This window comes from Lupinus angustifolius, chromosome LG18 (genome assembly GCF_001865875.1).
Source record: "Lupinus angustifolius cultivar Tanjil chromosome LG18, LupAngTanjil_v1.0, whole genome shotgun sequence".
NCBI classification, from domain to species: Eukaryota; Viridiplantae; Streptophyta; class Magnoliopsida; order Fabales; family Fabaceae; genus Lupinus; species Lupinus angustifolius.
This window is the reverse complement of record NC_032026.1, coordinates 8,121,684-8,140,181: the sequence shown is the minus strand read 5'-3', so window position 1 is coordinate 8,140,181 and position 18,498 is coordinate 8,121,684. Positions and strand designations below refer to the sequence as shown.

The following is an 18,498-nucleotide window of genomic DNA, read 5'->3' as shown; positions in this document are numbered from 1 at the left end:
ACACGAAATGAGGAACAGAACTCGAGGGATGAACAATAGGAGAAGGAGAACTAGGAATTGACGGTTCAGGACAAGAAACTATGCAAGGAGTAGGATGAAAGGATGTAAACATTGAAGAATCAGTGAGAGGAATGACACTCTGCTTGGGTGGCTCACTGCTATAGGGAAATATATGTTCATTGAAGAGAACATCTTTTGAAATAAAGATCTTGCCATCTTGAGAAAGACATTTGTATCCTTTATGGTTTAGGGAGTATCCAAGAAAGGTGCACTCAGAACTTCGAGGACTAAGTTTGTGTTTGTTGAAAGGCCTGAGTAAAGGATAACAAGCACAACCAAAGACTTTTAGAAAGCTATAATCAGGAAGATGACCAAATAAAATTTGATGAGGAGATTTGTGTTTGAGAGTATAAGAGGGAAGTCTGTTGATGAGAAAAACAGACGTAACAAAGGCATGGTCCCAAAATGACATAGGTAGGTGAGCATGACTCAGTAAAGTAAGGCCAGTGTCAACTATATGCCTATGTTTGCGTTCGACTGTACCTTGCTGATGATGCGTGTGAGGGCAGGATAGTCTATGCACAATTCCTAGAGTTTTTAAGAAGGTAGTAAACGGACGAAATTCCCCTCCAAAGTCACTCTGAACAGCTTTGATAGAGTGATTGAATTGATTATGGACATACTTGATAAAATACTGAAACACGGTAAGTGTTTCAGATTTTAGCTTTAAAAGAAAAATCCATGTGTGTTTGCTAAAAGCATTCACAATGGATAGATAATAGCGGAATCCTCCTGAGTAAACAGGTGCAGGGCCCCATAGGTCCACATAGACTAAAGCAAAAGGAGAATTATAAACAGTAGTAGAACTGGGAGCATGAAGTTTGTGAGCCTTACCCATACAGCAGGAAGAACAGAAATCAACTAAAGTTTTATTGACATGAGGAATCTTACATTGAGTCAAAACACTTTTTACAATTGCTTCATGAGGATGACCTAAACGGGAATGCCACAAAGAAAAGGTAGAAATAGTACTTGTTGAATTACAATGACCTAAAACAGATTTATTACAAGTAGAATTATGCAAACCATCATGCACAACAGTGTGAGGAAGAGTGGAAGGAGAACAGTGAGACTTAGAGCTTGGAGCAAGACCATGAAAGGCATAGAGTCCTTCCTTGGTGAGAGAACCATGAAGTAAAATTTCATTAGTAACCTGAGATTTCACAAAGCAAGCATTAGGATGAAATTCAAAGTAGCAAGAATTTTCTCTAGCAAATTGGGAAACACTTAAAAGATTCTTTGTGATAGAAGGAACTAAAAGGAGGTTATGAAGGGAAAGAGTAATTTCAGAATTGAGATTAGAGGTAAATGAAGAATTTCCAACAGATTTAATTGGAATTCCAGTACCATTACCCATATAAATTTGATCATGACCAAAAGACTCAACCGGTTCATGTACCAAGGAGGCATCAGCAGTTAGATGATTTGTTGCTCCAGAGTCTGGGTACCAGGTGACACGTCTTGAGTCACGGGGAGGAGGAGCTTCACGATGAGTAGCTTGAGCAGTCATGGCAAATTGTTGATGAGGGAATTGGTGTCCAGAGTGTGGACCAGGCCCAAGAAGAGAATTTCCAATTTGATGAGAAGAAAATTGTCCATGTTGACCATTGTGAAAATCAGTGGGATAATCTGGATAAAAATGGGCCGGATAATAACGAGGAGGCCCAATGTTAGAGTTATTAGGGTTGTAGTGGGAATAAGGAGGTTGACGTGGCATGTAGTTAGGTGAAAGGGATTGCACGTGTTGACCAGCGTACGTTAGTGGCCCCCCATAGTTCAGAGGCGCATAGTAGCAAGCGCTGACGTCATGACCACTCCTGTTGCAATAAACACAGAAAAGAGAAGAGAAACGTCCAGAAACTCTTCCACCACGATAACGACCATTAAAGCTCCCACGACGACCACGATTTGTACCTCTATAATATCCAGAATTGCCAAATCCAGCAAATGAAGAAGGAGGTTGAATCTCAGATCTAGGTGAATAATACGACGGAGGAGCCATTGAATTAGGACGAACTTGAGATGATACCTGTCTGGATGAACTCGGTGAAGATTCTGAAGCGAGATTTACTGACAAAGCATCAGACAGAGCTTTGTGCTTATTCTTCTCAAGCCTGGATTCATAGGTCAGAAGAAAAGATTCAAGGTGGTGAATCGAAGGAGGTTCAATTTGACTCTCAATAGAGGTGATAATAGGCTGATATTCTTCATTGAGACCATCCAGAACATAGTCAATGTGTTCAGAACTAGAGATCGGTGTTCCAATGAAGATCAATGCATCAACTAAACCTTTGATCTTAGTGAAGTACTCAGAAATGGAAGACGATCCTTGTGAGATAGAGCGAAGTTGAGATCGCAGTTGTCGGCTTCGAGCTTTAGTTTGAGAATTACAATAGGCTTCAAGTTCTTCCCATAACTGCCACGAATGTGTGCAACCTACAACACGAGGTTGTAAACTTTCAGCAAGAGAATTCAGAATCCATGACAAAATCATTTGATCTACTTCTTCCCAACGAAGATAGGCAGGATTCACTTTGTTGATTAGACGATCATCGTCATTCAGAAAACGGTGAGGAATTTCGGTTCCTAACACAAATCGATTTGCGCGATTTGATGTTAGGGTTGCAAGCATGAAATGCCTCCAAACCAAATAGTTTTTCTCAGTTAGCTTCATTGAAGGAATCGGAAGAGAGAGGGGAGAAGAAACAACTTGAATCGGTGACGCAGCGGAAGGAGAGAACGGAGGAGAAGAAGGAGAAGTCCCAGTGGTGTTGGTGGCAGCCATGGTGGCGTGATACCATATAAGAAAACAGAAAGAAAAGACGAGAGAGAGAGAGAGAGAGAGAGAACAGAACTGAACTTTCGTGAATTTTATTATAATGGATGATCAAGAAAGATCAGCAAAGAGCTACTTATATAGTAGCTGAAATACAAGCTAAAGCCCAAATATGTTTGGCAATACAGTCAATCAGTTATAACAAACTAACTGAAGAACTATATTCTAATACATCCCGGTCACCCGAATATCCTATATGCCCGGACATCTCTCTTTCCTAACCGGTCAGGATCCGAGCGTACCAATCAGGGGACGTCACATGCCCATCAACAAGCCTTGGTGGGTTGGTTCAAGAATCACTCCTCGTCTGATACAACAACAACGCACTGATATATCGTCTGCAATCTCACCTACCGTGCCAACATGATAAGGGTAGGCTACAATACGACTACTAGACGTGCCATAAGCTATAAGTCAACATTGCACATAGTACGACCTTGCCAAAGCTGCCTGACATGGGAGAAGCAGCCCCCGACAGGCCATAATAGTCGATATGCCAACAATATCCTCTAGAGTCACGTCATCCCCTCAACCACTATAAATAAGGGTTCCCCTAAAACGAAGTATCATGATTCCCTCCTAACTTAGAACTCATTACTTGCCATTAATATCCTCTACTTACTTCTTGCTTCTCATTTATTGCTCACAAGCATTATCTTTTTAATCTTACTGACTTAATCGTCAGAGAACATTTTCAGATACTTCCATTGGCAGGTCCAAGTCAACCTCCATCCAAATTTCATAAAATGTCTTACTTGGATCTCCCATCTGACCAGTCCGATCAACCACAAATAAACACATCTAAACCTATCAGGTTTCATATTGAAAAGAATACATCTAAGCAAATCAAGTTTCATATTGAATGAACAACATAAATTTATACATTTTATATAATAAATCAAATTATCTTTATATATTTCATACTTTTATCTTGTATTTCACATATTAAAAAAATTATCTAAAAATAAAAAAATAGTTTAAAATTATCACAATTGGAATGTCCAAATAACATTAAATCCTAAAACAATTCAACGTTCAAATTGTATTCTATACATATTGTTTATTCATTTCTACTACCATTTCAATAAAAGTTCAAATGCTTAGTTTTTTTTATCACAAACCAAAATAAGTTATATCATACAACTTGACAAACAACTAATACAAGGTTCAAACAAATTCGAATACAATTCTATTAAACAAATCACTAAAACAAGTTCAATAAATAAAAAATAACTAAACAACTAGTCAACTATGTCTCTAACTAGCCAATGACCAATCCTTCTATCGTTATCCAAACTTCTAATTACAAATCTAGAAGTATAAATCTGAAAGACATTAAATCAATACATTCCTTCAACATAAAAAATATTAGTACTTGAAGTAACATAATTCAGCAATAGTTGACCAACTAAATCCATGAACCTACTTTCCTTATTAATTGATTATATTCAATTAGAAAATTCAACCATCAAAATCATCACACATACAACATTTGTCCCTTTCTTTTTGGATGCATTCAATAACTATTTTACAAACCCATCAAACTTAAATTTTGAAGCATAAATTATTTTCCTCTATAACTTTGAAACTCTATTTGAAGTATGTGGTGAATTGGTAGCTTTTAAATTTCAATTACACTTAAGGTCATACTATAGTATGGTGATAGATTGTTTATTTATTATATAATGAGAATGATGAGTTTGCAATAAACTTAAGGCACGAAATAATAAGTAGAGAATGGTAATAAAATAATAAAAGCAAGTTGTTTTTGTCCATTTAAGTATTTCAGACTTCCGGTAACCAAACAAGCTAAACACTACCAAAGAGATCAAGGCTGGTGCCTTTATCATGCATTTTTAATTAGAGATTTAGGCTTTGTTTGAGAGTTAGGAGGGAAAGGGAATGAGAGAGATTAAATGGTTAAGAATGGGAAGAAAAGGGAAAGGAAGGAAATTTTCTCCCTTATTTGGGAGTACAAAATTTAGATGAGGGAAGGTAAACTAATGATAATGTAATAATATTTTTTTTATTTTTCCTTTAAAAATGTAATTAACAATGAGAAATGGACAATAATATATAATTATATAATAATACTAATAATATTTAGTCATTTTGACATTTTACCTCTAAAAACCCCAAATTGGGGGACTTTAAAAATAGACTCTCTCTCTCATTAATCCAACTCCTAAAGAAGGGGAAGACTTTCCAAAGTCATCTCTTTCCTTCCCCTCCCCTCCAAAACTTCACTCCCAAACAAAACCTTAAAGTTTTAGCATTAAGTTTAAAAATTAGTGTACATACTAATTACCTTAAAAATTAAAGTTCATAGTAATTACCTTAAAAACGAGTTCATACTAATTACCTTAAAAAATTTAGAATTCTTAGCCATTCATTATTAAAAAAATAAAAAATTTATTATTTTAACTAGTGTGTACAGGCACTTTGTAATGTATAGTTTGTATTTTATAAATTCAAATATAATTTTTTGCGCTAAATTTACGGTTGAATTTATTCAATTGGTCTAATATTCACTTTTTTAAATACACTTTTAAAATAAGAAGATAATAAGGATAAAATAAGAAAATAATATTATATGGTTTTTTGGTAGAAATAAAAAGATATTGAGGGCAAAATAGGAAAACACAAATTACACCATGATGGGTGGTTATTTTGTGTTTTCCCTTTATTAATAGTATATAATATAATGTATAGTTTGTATTTTATAAATTCAAATATAATTTTTTGCGCTAAATGTATGGCTGAAATAAGAAGATAATAAGGATAAAATAAGAAAATAATATTATATGGTTTTTTGGTAGAAATAAAAAGATATTGAGGGCAAAATAGGAAAACACAAATTACACCATGATGGGTGGTTATTTTGTGTTTTCCCTTTATTAATAGTATAGATAGTATAGATATAGATATGTAGTGTGATTTGATTTTAGTGATTCTTGAATTTTCAAGATAATGAATTGAACTAAACTTAAACAATTCTTTCAAAGAAAAATCAAACTAAACAATGGAAATGGAACTAAACCGAACCATGTTTTTTGTTTGGTTTACAGTTTAATTAGAACCACTTACCACAATTATTTATCTTTTATAACTCATGAACTCTTGAATAAAAAGAGTGTCATTCAAGGGATTGTCCTGTGAAAGCTGTCATATCGCCCATGTACAAATTTTAAGTACAAGTCAAGGTAACTGTCCAAAAAAATTGAGTTTTAAGTTTGAAAAATTTAAAAACCAATAATACTTAAGTTTTGTAATATGGGTTTAATTTTGATTTTGTAGTTTTGAAGTTTCAAACGTTGTTGACAATCTTAGTAGCATTGCATGCAACAGTACTTGGAGGGACAGTGATGGTGATAATTGTCATAATCAGGATAATGTGGTGGCTGTGATATGTAATATACTTTTCGCTTAGTTCACCTTTAAATTTTAAAGGTGAAGGAATAAAAAAGGAAAGTTTAGGAATTATCTTATAAAAGTATTTTATAACTCTCAAGTCTTCTATTCTTCTTTCTTCCCATTTAAAATTCAACTCTCAAACTAATCGTTAGTAATGATCATATAATCGTTAATAATGATGATGGCTAAGGCCGTTAGGATAATGGTGTTGGTTAGAGTATGATGATAATGAGGACAACAATGGTGGTGATTGTTGTGGGGCAACGATGTTGTGGTGGTTACTATGTTAGTGGTGGGAAATATATTTTTGAAACAAGAACTATAAAAAGACCTATTTTTTATGGATTAAAATGAGAATAAAGTATTTCTTATTACTACTAAAAGTATAATATGTGTATTATTTTGTTTAGTTTTAGAAATATCTTTATTAAAAATAATTATATAGGACACATTTCAAAATTTCAATGGTTGGAAGAGATAATTTATTTTTTTATATTATGAGATATTTTATTCTCTTTGAAAATTGAGGTAAAATTGTTTTGAAAATGAGTTAAAAATTAATTTAACCCTTTTTTTGTTGTTGCCAAACATGCTTTCTTTTTAAAATAATATTTTAAAACAAAATCTGAAAACTCGTAACCACAGCAAATATAATATAAAGTTAGAACCAATTTAATTAAATAAGTTCATCTGGAACCAATTTAATTAAATAAGTTTAATTGGAGAGAGTCTTGAAAAATCAAAACTTCACATAGAAATAAACTAGTTTATTTTCTACCAAAAAAACTAGTTTATTTCTATGCTCTAACATTTAAGTTTTGATTAAATATATGATACTAGATTTATTTGTATTGTTATTCTAGAATTTAACATGAGGTGATATTTTGTATCCATATGGTAAAAATATATATGGAATTACCTTTGATGAACCAATTATGCATTTTATTAAACACAATTAATATATGAAGAAGGTATACTATATTTAATAGATAACTAAGTTTCAGATGTTCATTCTTTGTCATACTCACTCTACTGACTTCTAAGTCTAAAAAAATATTATTATTTTTGTTACTATTTTTAACGGAATGAGATGAAACTTTTTCTTTAATTAAACTCCCAAAAATTACCTTACAATTTGTGGTGGAGTAAATGGAATACAAATTTTTCTTCCATCTCATTAGAAATGTCCAAATATATCATAAAACTATTGGATACAAATTTTAGAGTTTGATTTGATACATTAAATTTACACTTTAAATAACAAAATTAATATAATTAGTGTTGTTAAAACTGTATCGGTTATCAAACCGTTCATGGTACTGATATAGTAGTACAGTTGTTCAACCGGTGGTTCAGTAATTAAACCGCATTCCGCTTAAACCGGACATACATACTTATATTTATATATATAAAAACCTATAACAAAAAAAATTCAAATAGGTAGATACTCAAATTTATAATTCATATTTATAATCTACTCAAAATTCACATAAACAAACAACTTTAAGTCTTTAACAAATTCAAAGTCTAAATTAAAAAACATATATTAATCCAAAAGTATCACTTAATAACCGCAAAATATAAATAAATGACACAAGTTCACAACTCACTCTACAAAACAAATAAATTTGGAGTTTTAATATTTAACACCAAGGAGTCAATATCAATATTATATTTTTCCACCAAATCCTATTTTCAGACACTACTCCAAGATTACACAAATGTCACTCAGATTACACACGAATGTTAGGAACAAAAAAGTGTAATCTATATATGCCTCGGAAACATGTGCCTTGAAGTGTTGAAGAATGGTTGGAAAGATGAGTCATTTTGTAATGAGTTTTTAAGTTTTTTTCAAAAAAAAATATATATGTATAAACTGGTCGGTTTAGTAAAATACCAGCCAGTCACCAGTTTTGATCGGTTTTTGACCAGTTTTGATACTTGATCGGTTCAACACATGTACCGTAACGATTATGGGTCTGGTTCACCGGTTTTCTGATTGAACCGGCCGGTACGAAATAGTTTTTCCAACATTGAATATAATATAACGAATTATTCTATTACAGAGATAATTTATCCACGTAAAAAAGAATGCAACACAATACTCAATCAATAATATACGACTAACTCAGAAATGTGCAATTTAGAAAATGGTAAATATAGTTAAGTTGTATAAATGAATCCAAAATTCTAATCAACCCAATCCATTCCTTATCACGTCAATCCAACGACATTCAATCAAACGTAATTTTGATATATTTTTTATTTTTAATCAATTTACGATTTTATTTTGGATCAATTTATACCTAATCCCTAACAAAGTAAATTACACTCAACCATGAGATTTAGACTTTTAGTAAAATTATTACACAAATAATTTATCTTTTTTAAATATACACAAATCATCTCTAACTATATATATATACATTACATTTACATTGACTACTTGTGTAATAGAGAAAATTATTATTTTTTATACAAAAAATGGTAATAAGTGTAATTAAGTCAACGAAATATAAAATATTATATAAATCTACGTACATATATTTGAATCTTATATATATTAGAAGTATATGGAGTAACAAAAATATATGTACTAGATTGAGTAGATTCATATTATTTATTAAAGACAATTCCAAATAGTATTAATGTCTATTAATTATTTTTGGTTTGTTTCAAACTGCATTAATAGTTCTAAGAAGCTCTTTAAATTACTCTTATATTATATTGCAACTAACTAAAATAATAAATAGTCATCGAATGTTATACTAGTTGAATATGTCTTCACAATGTATCATATTTTGTTTAACTTAATTACAATCGTCACCATTTTTTTGTTTAAGAAATTACACTCATCTTGCCTAGAGGGGGTAGTCAGTGTTATATATGTATATAATTAGGGGTGTATTGTGTAGATTTAAAAAAAGAGGGGTAACTTATGCAATTTTAATAAAACTCGGGATATCAATGTAATTTACTCTGAAGAATAATATCCAACATAAAATAAGTCAAATGTATATACTAGGGGTAAGTTATATCCATCCTTATCTATTTTCCTAATTTGTTCTAATCATGATTGAGTTCTGAATATGGTTAAATTTTATTGAGTTGAGGGCAAAGTTTGAGTTTAAAATATGAGACATAATCAACAATTATACAATCAATATTTAAGGTTGAGTGAGTGACAAGCATCACTACGTCGGACTGACCCATAGTCATCCATTCATCATGTTTGTGTGTCTATTTAATTTGTATATAGTAAAATGACATTTTTTTACCTAAATTATCATTGATACTCTATTTTTTAATCATATACCCACATATATGTAAACAATAAACAAAATATCTAAATATTTATAATAATAAGTAATATTAATCAGATTTTATCTAAAGAGATATGTATTATAGTTAGTCAAATTTGAGTTCAAAAGATAGTTCGATTGACATTTGGGATAAGTTAATCTTTACATATGAAACTGAATTCAAGTTTAAAAAATAACTTAACTAATATTTAAGATTTGATAGTGAACAAACCTTACTCAACCCAATCGTAAGATGAAGTTATGATATATACGTATGAAAATCACCATCATCTCTCCCTTTTTATAGTACAAAAAAACTGCAATTATGTAACTTCCTAAGTTATAACTCCTCCCTTCTTCTCTCTTTCTATAACGTTCTATGCCCAATCTCTATTCTCTGCACCATCCGGGCTAAGAGACATAGTAGTGATTGAAACAAGACAGCATAAAACAAATATTTTACTCAAAAAACATCTAATCTTAGTTCAACCATTTATTTAATAATAATAAAAAAGGTAATAAGAGAGAGAAAGTGAGGGAACAACGTAGAATGCTGGATTCGAGTGGTGTAGAGTCAAACGCGAAGAAAGTGGTGTATGTGATTCTATAACTGAAACTACATCCACATGGGTGGTGCAGGAACATTTGTTCAAGCCATTCGTCGCTTGTTTAATCCACAACAACGTTCTTCTTCTTCTTCTTCTTCTTCTTCTCAACAACATGTTTCTAATAATAACAATGCCATTTTTGTTAATGATTTGAGTTCTCAATTACCCACTAATCCTAATCAGGAAACTGATCTTGCCCTTGACGGAGATTTTGATTACTCTGCTTTGAAGCATATTAAAGTTCCTACGTGTAACCTCTTTGCTCCTGATTTTTCCATGGATCCTCATAAAAAGGTTGCTTTTTTATTCCTGAATATTGAGATCCGGTTTTTTTGATTGTGGGGTTTTCTTGTTTTTGTGTTTTTAATGTGATCTGGTTCCTTTATCTTGTTTGGTTTATTGTTTAGCTTTCTGGGTACTGATCAAGTTTCATTTTTTTTTTCCTTTTTTCTAAATAATGTTTATACTTTTTGATGTTGTTTTGTTTAGTTATTTAATGAATCAATTGAGTCATTACATTTATTTTCTGTTTAAGAAATCTTTTTGGTCACAAAACCTAAGCAGTTAAGGAAGTCTTTTTGGATAAGCTCAGATTAATCGGAGTCCAAATGATTTCTGAACATCAATATCAGACAAAAAAGACATTAGTGTTTTTTTCTGTCACTAAAAAATCATAGCTTAGGCTATATTGGTGCCCCATGAAATCTGGATGGGGTTTTATTTAGGAACATGAAAAAAAATAGGAATAGATTGTAATATGTTGTTTGATGCTGATGGCAGAGATTGTAATTGTTTTCATTACTGGTAAGAGGTAGCAATCGTAGCATTGACAATAGAAGTAATGATTTTGATTAGTTCCCAGAATTTATCTTAAAGCATTAGTTTGATATGTTTTCCGTAGTTAGGGAATGTTCAACCTGCTATAGTATGGCAATTTGTATGAGGAAGTCCTAAGTTTCATGGCATTGCCAGTATATGTGTGAATTTGGTAGATTTAAATTACTCATAGTGGATTTTCTGTGGCTTCCTGCATCTCTGTGCTTTAGATGTTACCCTAGCTTTTGTATTAGGTCAAAAGAAGATATCCCATTATTTTACGGTCGTCACACTTCTAATTGTGTTTGCAACACATGTTTCAACAATTTGCATAATGATTTTTGGTTATCAAACAGGGTGCGCAAGAAGTGGAGTTTTTTACTGAGTATGGAGAGGCAAGTCGATACCAGATCCTAGAAGTCGTTGGGAAAGGAAGTTATGGTGTTGTGGGTTCTGCTGTTGACACTCATACTGGTGAAAAGGTTGCAATCAAGAAAATTAATGATGTTTTTGAACATGTATCAGATGCCACACGGATCCTAAGAGAAATTAAACTCCTTCGGTTGCTCAGACATCCTGATATTGTAGAAATTAAGCATATTATGCTTCCTCCTTCCCGACGAGAGTTTAAGGATATCTATGTTGTGTTTGAGTTGATGGAATCTGACCTTCATCAAGTAATTAAGGCAAATGATGATCTTACTCCTGAGCACCACCAATTTTTCTTGTACCAACTTCTTCGGGGCCTGAAATATATACATGCAGGTATCCTTCGAATTAGGTTATCGACTTTTCAAATAGAGATATTAAACTAATACATAATATTTTCTTGCAGCAAATGTATTTCATCGTGATTTGAAGCCAAAAAATATTCTTGCTAATGCTGATTGCAAACTAAAGATATGTGATTTCGGGCTTGCTCGAGTTTCTTTTAATGATGCTCCATCCGCTATATTCTGGACTGTGAGTACACTTATTGTGCACATGACCAATTCTGTTTGGCCTTTTAAGATGTTTGGTAGGGAATTTATATTGCAGTCGAGGTATCTCTCTAAATCTCTAACTGACTCAACTTACCTACCTTTACTTAGGACTATGTTGCAACTCGGTGGTACCGTGCACCTGAACTATGTGGTTCTTTTTTCTCAAAAGTAAGCTTCTTTTCTTCTTTGACAGTGCCTCTACTTGGGTTGTGTATGATATAAGGACTTAAATACACTTAAAGCTGTGTATGATATAAGAAGTTAAATACACTTGAAAGGTTGTAAATGACGGAAGAAGTTAAATACTGTTAAAGTTGTGTACAAGATAAGAAGTTAAAAACACTTAAAAGTATTGAAATATACACTTAAAAGGTTGTATATGACGGAAGAAGTTAAATACTGTTAATGTTGCATACAAGATAAGAAGTTAAAAACACTTAACGTACTGAAATATATATGTAATTTTAAAATCCTTGCATTTTGCAGTATACTCCCGCAATTGATATTTGGAGCATTGGATGCATATTTGCAGAGATGCTCACTGGGAAGCCGTTATTTCCTGGAAAAAATGTGGTGCACCAATTGGACCTCATGACTGATTTGCTTGGAACTCCTCCTGCCGAGTCTATTGCAAGGGTTAGTTTATCAAAATATACTTTCCACTTTCCTCAACCTATTCTACTCGTCCTTATTGAAAATTCTTCCTGTAGTATGTTTTAAACATACTCCTTCACTTCTTATGGTTTGTTTAAATAAATAAAATACATTTAGGCTTAATTTTACTTCCTCTACCCTGTTCTCTTGCATATAATAATTCATCTTAATTTTACAGATTCGAAATGAGAAAGCTAGAAGGTATCTTAGCAGCATGCGAAAAAAGCAACCAGTTCCATTGTCTGAAAAATTTCCAAATGCAGATCCGTTGGCTCTTTCTACGCTGGAGCGCCTACTTGCATTTGATCCTAAAGACCGTCCAACAGCTGAAGAGGTTGATCTTCTATCACCTATATAACTAAGAGGGAAATTTCATTGATAGTTACAGAAGTGGAAACTTCATAATTTTCTGCTTGTCATTGCAGGCATTAGCCGATCCTTATTTCAATGGTTTGTCAAATATTGATCGTGAACCATCCACTCAACCCATTTCAAAACTTGAGTTTGAGTTTGAGAGAAGGAAATTGACGAAAGATGATGTTAGAGAGTTGATTTATAGAGAGGTATCACCATACATTTTAGTCACTTCTGCGTAAATTTATTGTCTTCTCTTTACCACGGTAATAATAATTTGTTATACATTTGGAGTGAACAGATTTTGGAGTATCATCCCCAGATGCTTCAGGAATATCTTCGTGGTGGAGATTTAACCAGCTTTATGTATCCAAGGTAGATGCACTAATATATCCTTGACATTTTATCTGGCTGAGATTCTGTTGGATCCCCCCCTCAACTTTATGTGCTAAACTAGCCTTCATTAGAAAGACACCGGCATGCTTGTTTTATTTGCCATACTATTAAAACTTTAGTTCATTTTTAACATGAGCTTTCGTTAATGTTCATCCCCATGCTAGTTAAAATTTTCATTCTATTGAAATTGCTGGTGGTTAATTTTCTATGTTTTGCATGTCATCTAAGATCTATAAGATTGTGTTGTTTGAAATTTATGTATAATATGCTTTAGTTATTAATTGGTAATTACTAATTCTATTTATATCGTTGCATAGTGGGGTTGATCGGTTCAAGCGACAGTTTGCACATCTTGAGGAGCATTATGGCAAAGGTGAGGGCGGCACCCCATTACAGAGACAGCATGCCTCTTTGCCTAGGTAAGTGTTGGTTAAACATCTGGGTCTGTTGGCAGTTCTAGCCATGCATCAGTAGTATTTTGTTTAAATGCTGGATTACGGAGATTTAATTTGTTTTATATTTTGTTATTACCCTCATGCTTTATGGTATTGAATGCAGGGTAGCTAAGTGCCAATCAGAGCATAAGTATAGCGGATATGAAAATGTTGTGTTGGATGAATGAACATAAAAGAAAAGATAAAATCATGAATATGTGTTTGAGAGAAAGTAATAGTGGCCTCTGTTTAGAAAAATACGGTAGAATCATGCCTAAGATTATTTAGACATATGAGAAAACCAACAAAATCATCAGATAGGAAAGTTGATCAGATGGATGATAATCCGATAATTAGAAGAGGTGGTAGAGCAAGAAAACTTCTAGGTAAAACATTTGAAGAACACCTAAATGACATACTAGAAATTTTAGTTTTTGTTACAACACAATGGTGACATATGATCCATGTAGTTAACCTGACCAGGCAAAATGCTTTGATCGTTGTTCGTTATTATCTTCATGGGTTTTAATTTCTAATCCAGATTATTAATGTCTGTTCATATGAGTTTGGTAAACCTTTTCTCTGAAATTAGAGTCATATGCATTGACTATTGTAATTTCACTTTTTATAGGGAGCGAGTTGTTTCTTCCAAGGATGAAAGTAATCAAAACAACGACTTTGAAAAACCAACTGGATCAAATCTTCAGAGTCCCCCAGCGTCGGATGCGACGGATGCTGGAAATACACAAAATGGACACTCCAAGCCAAGCAACAGCGCACGTAGCTTGCTGAAGAGTGCCAGCATCAGTGGTTCAAAGTGTATAGGTGTGAAACAAAGTAAAGATCAAGAGGTACCTAACTATATCTTTCAAATGCATAGCTCTTTGATTATTTATTCTATTGTTTTGTTGGATTGAAAAGGAATTAGCTAGAGGTTTCAAAATAATTAGAATGCCCAATAATTGGTCCTGATTTTTGTGTTTTATTAAGGCTTATCTCTAAGTTTGTACTTGATAGGTATGACTGCAATTCACCCAATGAAATACATTTATGTCCTATTTATTTTCATTGTATTCTTTTTGCATTAGGCGGAGTCAATTACGGAGATCCGTGACGAGGCAGTAGATGAATTGACAGAGAATCTTGCTTCTCTCCATACTTAGTTCTAGCCTTATTTGTAATTTTGATCTAACTTGCATGCTCTGGTTTTTTCCACAAAGAGAAAAAGGTGGTGGTCCTTTGAAGCAAAGCATAGAAACCCTCCTACTTGTTTCTGCTAGAAACTAAACTTTTGGAGTCTATTGTAATGAACTGCCATTTTGTATTAATACTGTAAGTTCTGTAATTAAGTATTTATTTGTGTATGGAAATGCATTTTGTACTAGTCATTATTTATTATGAAAAAACTGGAATGATTGTGCTAGTTACATTAGTTTATTCTCATTGTAGTTTGCATGTCTTTCTTTGATGGCTTCAGATACAAACACTCTTGATGCACAAAAGGGTATTTGAATAGTTCCTTAAAAAAAAAGGTCACTTGACTAATTGAAACTGCTAGCATGCACGTTTTGGTAGAAGATTAATAAAGTCTTATTGTCTGTTTGCAAGTTGAATTTTGAAGAAAAAAGAAATAAAAATATTCAGTTATGTCACAAATGTACTTTGTCGCTTTCATATCTTTCATTTCTCCCTGTTACCTTTTGAAAACCAAATTTTAAATAAATCCTTAAGGTGTATGAGTAAAGATATGAGGTTGATATATATGTTAAACATTATTTATTAAACCCATCTTTTAGAAAGAGTTTGTCATGCCTCCGATGCCTATGTCAATGAAACCAAATTACATTCCTCACTCAAAAGTAGTTAATGAATCTGAATTTTACAAACCATCAACTCTTATCTCTATATCTCACGTCTATCTCTGAGTGAATTAAAACGTAAAAGAGGCTTACATTAATGCTTCCATTTGAAAGGAATCCATCTAAGTACATGACACACAAGTAAGCTACATGGAACTTGAGAATGAGTACAAAATTTTCAGAAATTAACATAAGTCTAGAAAAGAAAGAACCTGAAAGATAAAAGAAAAAAATGCAAGAACACACATGATGGGAACCTGTGTAATCCAGTGGACAACAACTTCATTTCATAGTTACATAATTGTGTAATCATGAAGTCATGAATTCAAATTCAAATCTTATAAACAACCTCTTTAGTTACTTATAAGATAAAGTTATATATATTTACTCTTTTCAGAATATACTAAATGAGAGTCTTATACACTAGACCACCATTTTTAATTATAGTAATATTATGTTATTCTAAAAATATTCTTCACCATAATAAAGTCACATGTATCACTTTCTACCTACTTGAAATTGACATGTGTCACTTGAAGTACATATTTATTATGAGGATATAGCACTTTTATATTAATTAATGTATATTAGGATGATCCATTTGAGAGAATATTAACTGCTCTTTTTAATCTAACATGTTTTTAGGCAATTTTTAATCTAACATGTTATATAAGAATATGTGTAACATTATATTTTTAGTACACCAATTTAAAGATGATATATATTTATTTAATTCATTACGAATAATATGTTTTGATTAATAATTAAAATACTCTAAAACGTAAGTAATGTACATGAATAAAATGCCCAAAAGTTAATTATAAAAACGATCACCCATATGCAATAATAATGAGCATAAAATAAAAATAACAATTCAGAGTTGCAAGATATAAATGTGAATGACTAAGTTAAAATCTTAATAGTAAAAATTTGCATATAAAAAAAAATAAAAAACAAACAAATTATTTGCAATAACCAAAAATCATGTAATATATAAGGGATGTAATATAAAAAATTTGTCATTAAATGGTGGAAGCATGTTGACAAATGGCTTAATTTTTGTGCTCGACTAGCCTCAAAGTAAGTTACAATTTTTATAGCTCTGATTTTTGTCCAAATTTGTAGTTTTATGGATAATCATGCAAACCTTTGTATTGTAAATCTTGTTTCCCACTAGAATTTATATTGCTCTGAACTATTTCGAGCATATGGATCTGTGCTAAATATTTAAACCCAATAAAGATAAGAAAATAAAATACAACGAATTAAAAATTTATATAAAATGCTTGTACAAGTTATATTTTCATATTTCATTATTAAGTATTTATTTTTTATTATAATTATTAAATTAAATTATCACTATTGAATTCTAAGAAGCCACATCACAATTTTGTTATTAGTTATGGGGATGGTAATGAAAACCGAACTTGTGAGTATCTGTCCGAATTCAACCAGAATTTAACGGGGAAAACCCGATGTGATTGAGTTCGGGTTTTACCTGTATTTAATTTTTGAGTTCGGGTTTGATAGAGTAAAGACCTTACCCCAAACCCGCCCTAAAATAATGTAATTCAATTTAAAATTGAAAGTTTTATCACGTGTCCATTATTTTAATTTCTAATTTTACTTTACATATTACTGGCTCTTCAAACATAAAAGAAATAAAACAATATAAGAGAAAATAGAAACAGTAGAGAAAAATGAAATGATACTATAACTTTGTTATTACTCATAGGGATGGTAATGAAAACTGAACCTGTGAGTATCTGCCCGAATTCAACCCGAATTTAACGGGGAAACCCAATGTGATTAGGTTCGCGTTTTACCTATGTTTAATTTTCGAGTTCGGGTTTGGTAGAGCAAAGACTTTACCCCGAACTCGCCTCAAAGTAATGTAATTCAATTTAAAATTGAAAGTTCTATCATGTGTCAATTATTTTAATTTCTAATTTTACTTTACATACTAATGACTCTTCAAACATAAAAGAAATAAAACAATATAAGAGAAAATAGAAACGCTAGAGAAAAATGAAATGATACTATAACTTTGTTATTACTCATAGGGATGGTAATGAAAACTGAACATGTGAGTATCTGCCTGAACTCAACCCGAATTTAACGGGGAAACCCAATGTGATTGGATTCAGGTTTTACCTAGGTTTAATTTTCGAGTTCGGGTTTGGTAGAGCAAAGACTTTACCCGAACTCGCCTAAAATAATGTAATTCAATTTAAAATTGAAAGTTCTATCATGTGTCCATTATTTTAATTTCTAATTTTACTTTACGTATTACTAGATCTTCAAACATAAAAAAAATGAAATAATATAAGAGAAAATAGAAACGCTAGAAAAAAATGAAATGAAATGATACTACAACTCTCCTTGAGTACATTTATTATTTTCGGGTTTTCCATCGGGTTTGGGTTACCCGAAACTCAACGGGTTAGAGGATATACCTTTATTTTCTCATCTAATTAACCCAATGCCAAAATCCATCAATTTTTATATGTTTAATATCTGTTGCTCGGACAGCTTGGTTCAATAACCTACATGATATTAGATTAATTTTTGCACCCTAACCAAATCTAGTTTAAATTGTTTTTCATATCGATTTCATTGTATAGTATAATGTTTCGACCTGAACATAACTATTAAATGGAACCTAAATTGTGTGAGCTGTTGTTCTTGCTTCCAGAGTATGTACTAGTTTATCAACATGTAAAGAATTATGCATAAAATAGTAGAACATAACAGAAAATAAAGTAAGGTAATACAGCAA

At 31.9% G+C, this 18,498-nt stretch overlaps 1 protein-coding gene across 1 annotated transcript; it reads left to right on the top strand.

Moving 5' to 3' along the window:
• LOC109333378 (mitogen-activated protein kinase 9-like) lies at positions 9,969 to 15,289 on the top strand. Its single transcript, XM_019568841.1, has 11 exons — positions 9,969 to 10,517; positions 11,396 to 11,804; positions 11,875 to 12,002; positions 12,131 to 12,190; positions 12,509 to 12,658; positions 12,855 to 13,010; positions 13,102 to 13,239; positions 13,332 to 13,405; positions 13,744 to 13,845; positions 14,492 to 14,711; positions 14,949 to 15,289. The coding sequence occupies exons 1-11, from the start codon at positions 10,242 to 10,244 to the stop codon at positions 15,021 to 15,023; spliced, it is 1,788 nt and encodes a 595-aa protein (XP_019424386.1). The 5' UTR covers positions 9,969 to 10,241; the 3' UTR covers positions 15,024 to 15,289.

Coding starts and splice junctions, on each gene's coding strand:
- LOC109333378 (XM_019568841.1), top strand. CDS start 10,242: ATGGGTGGTGCAGGAACATTTGTTCAAGCCATTCGTCGCTTGTTTAAT. Junction 10,518..11,395: donor CCATGGATCCTCATAAAAAG/GTTGCTTTTTTA, acceptor GTTATCAAACAG/GGTGCGCAAGAAGTGGAGTT. Junction 13,846..14,491: donor CAGCATGCCTCTTTGCCTAG/GTAAGTGTTGGT, acceptor CACTTTTTATAG/GGAGCGAGTTGTTTCTTCCA.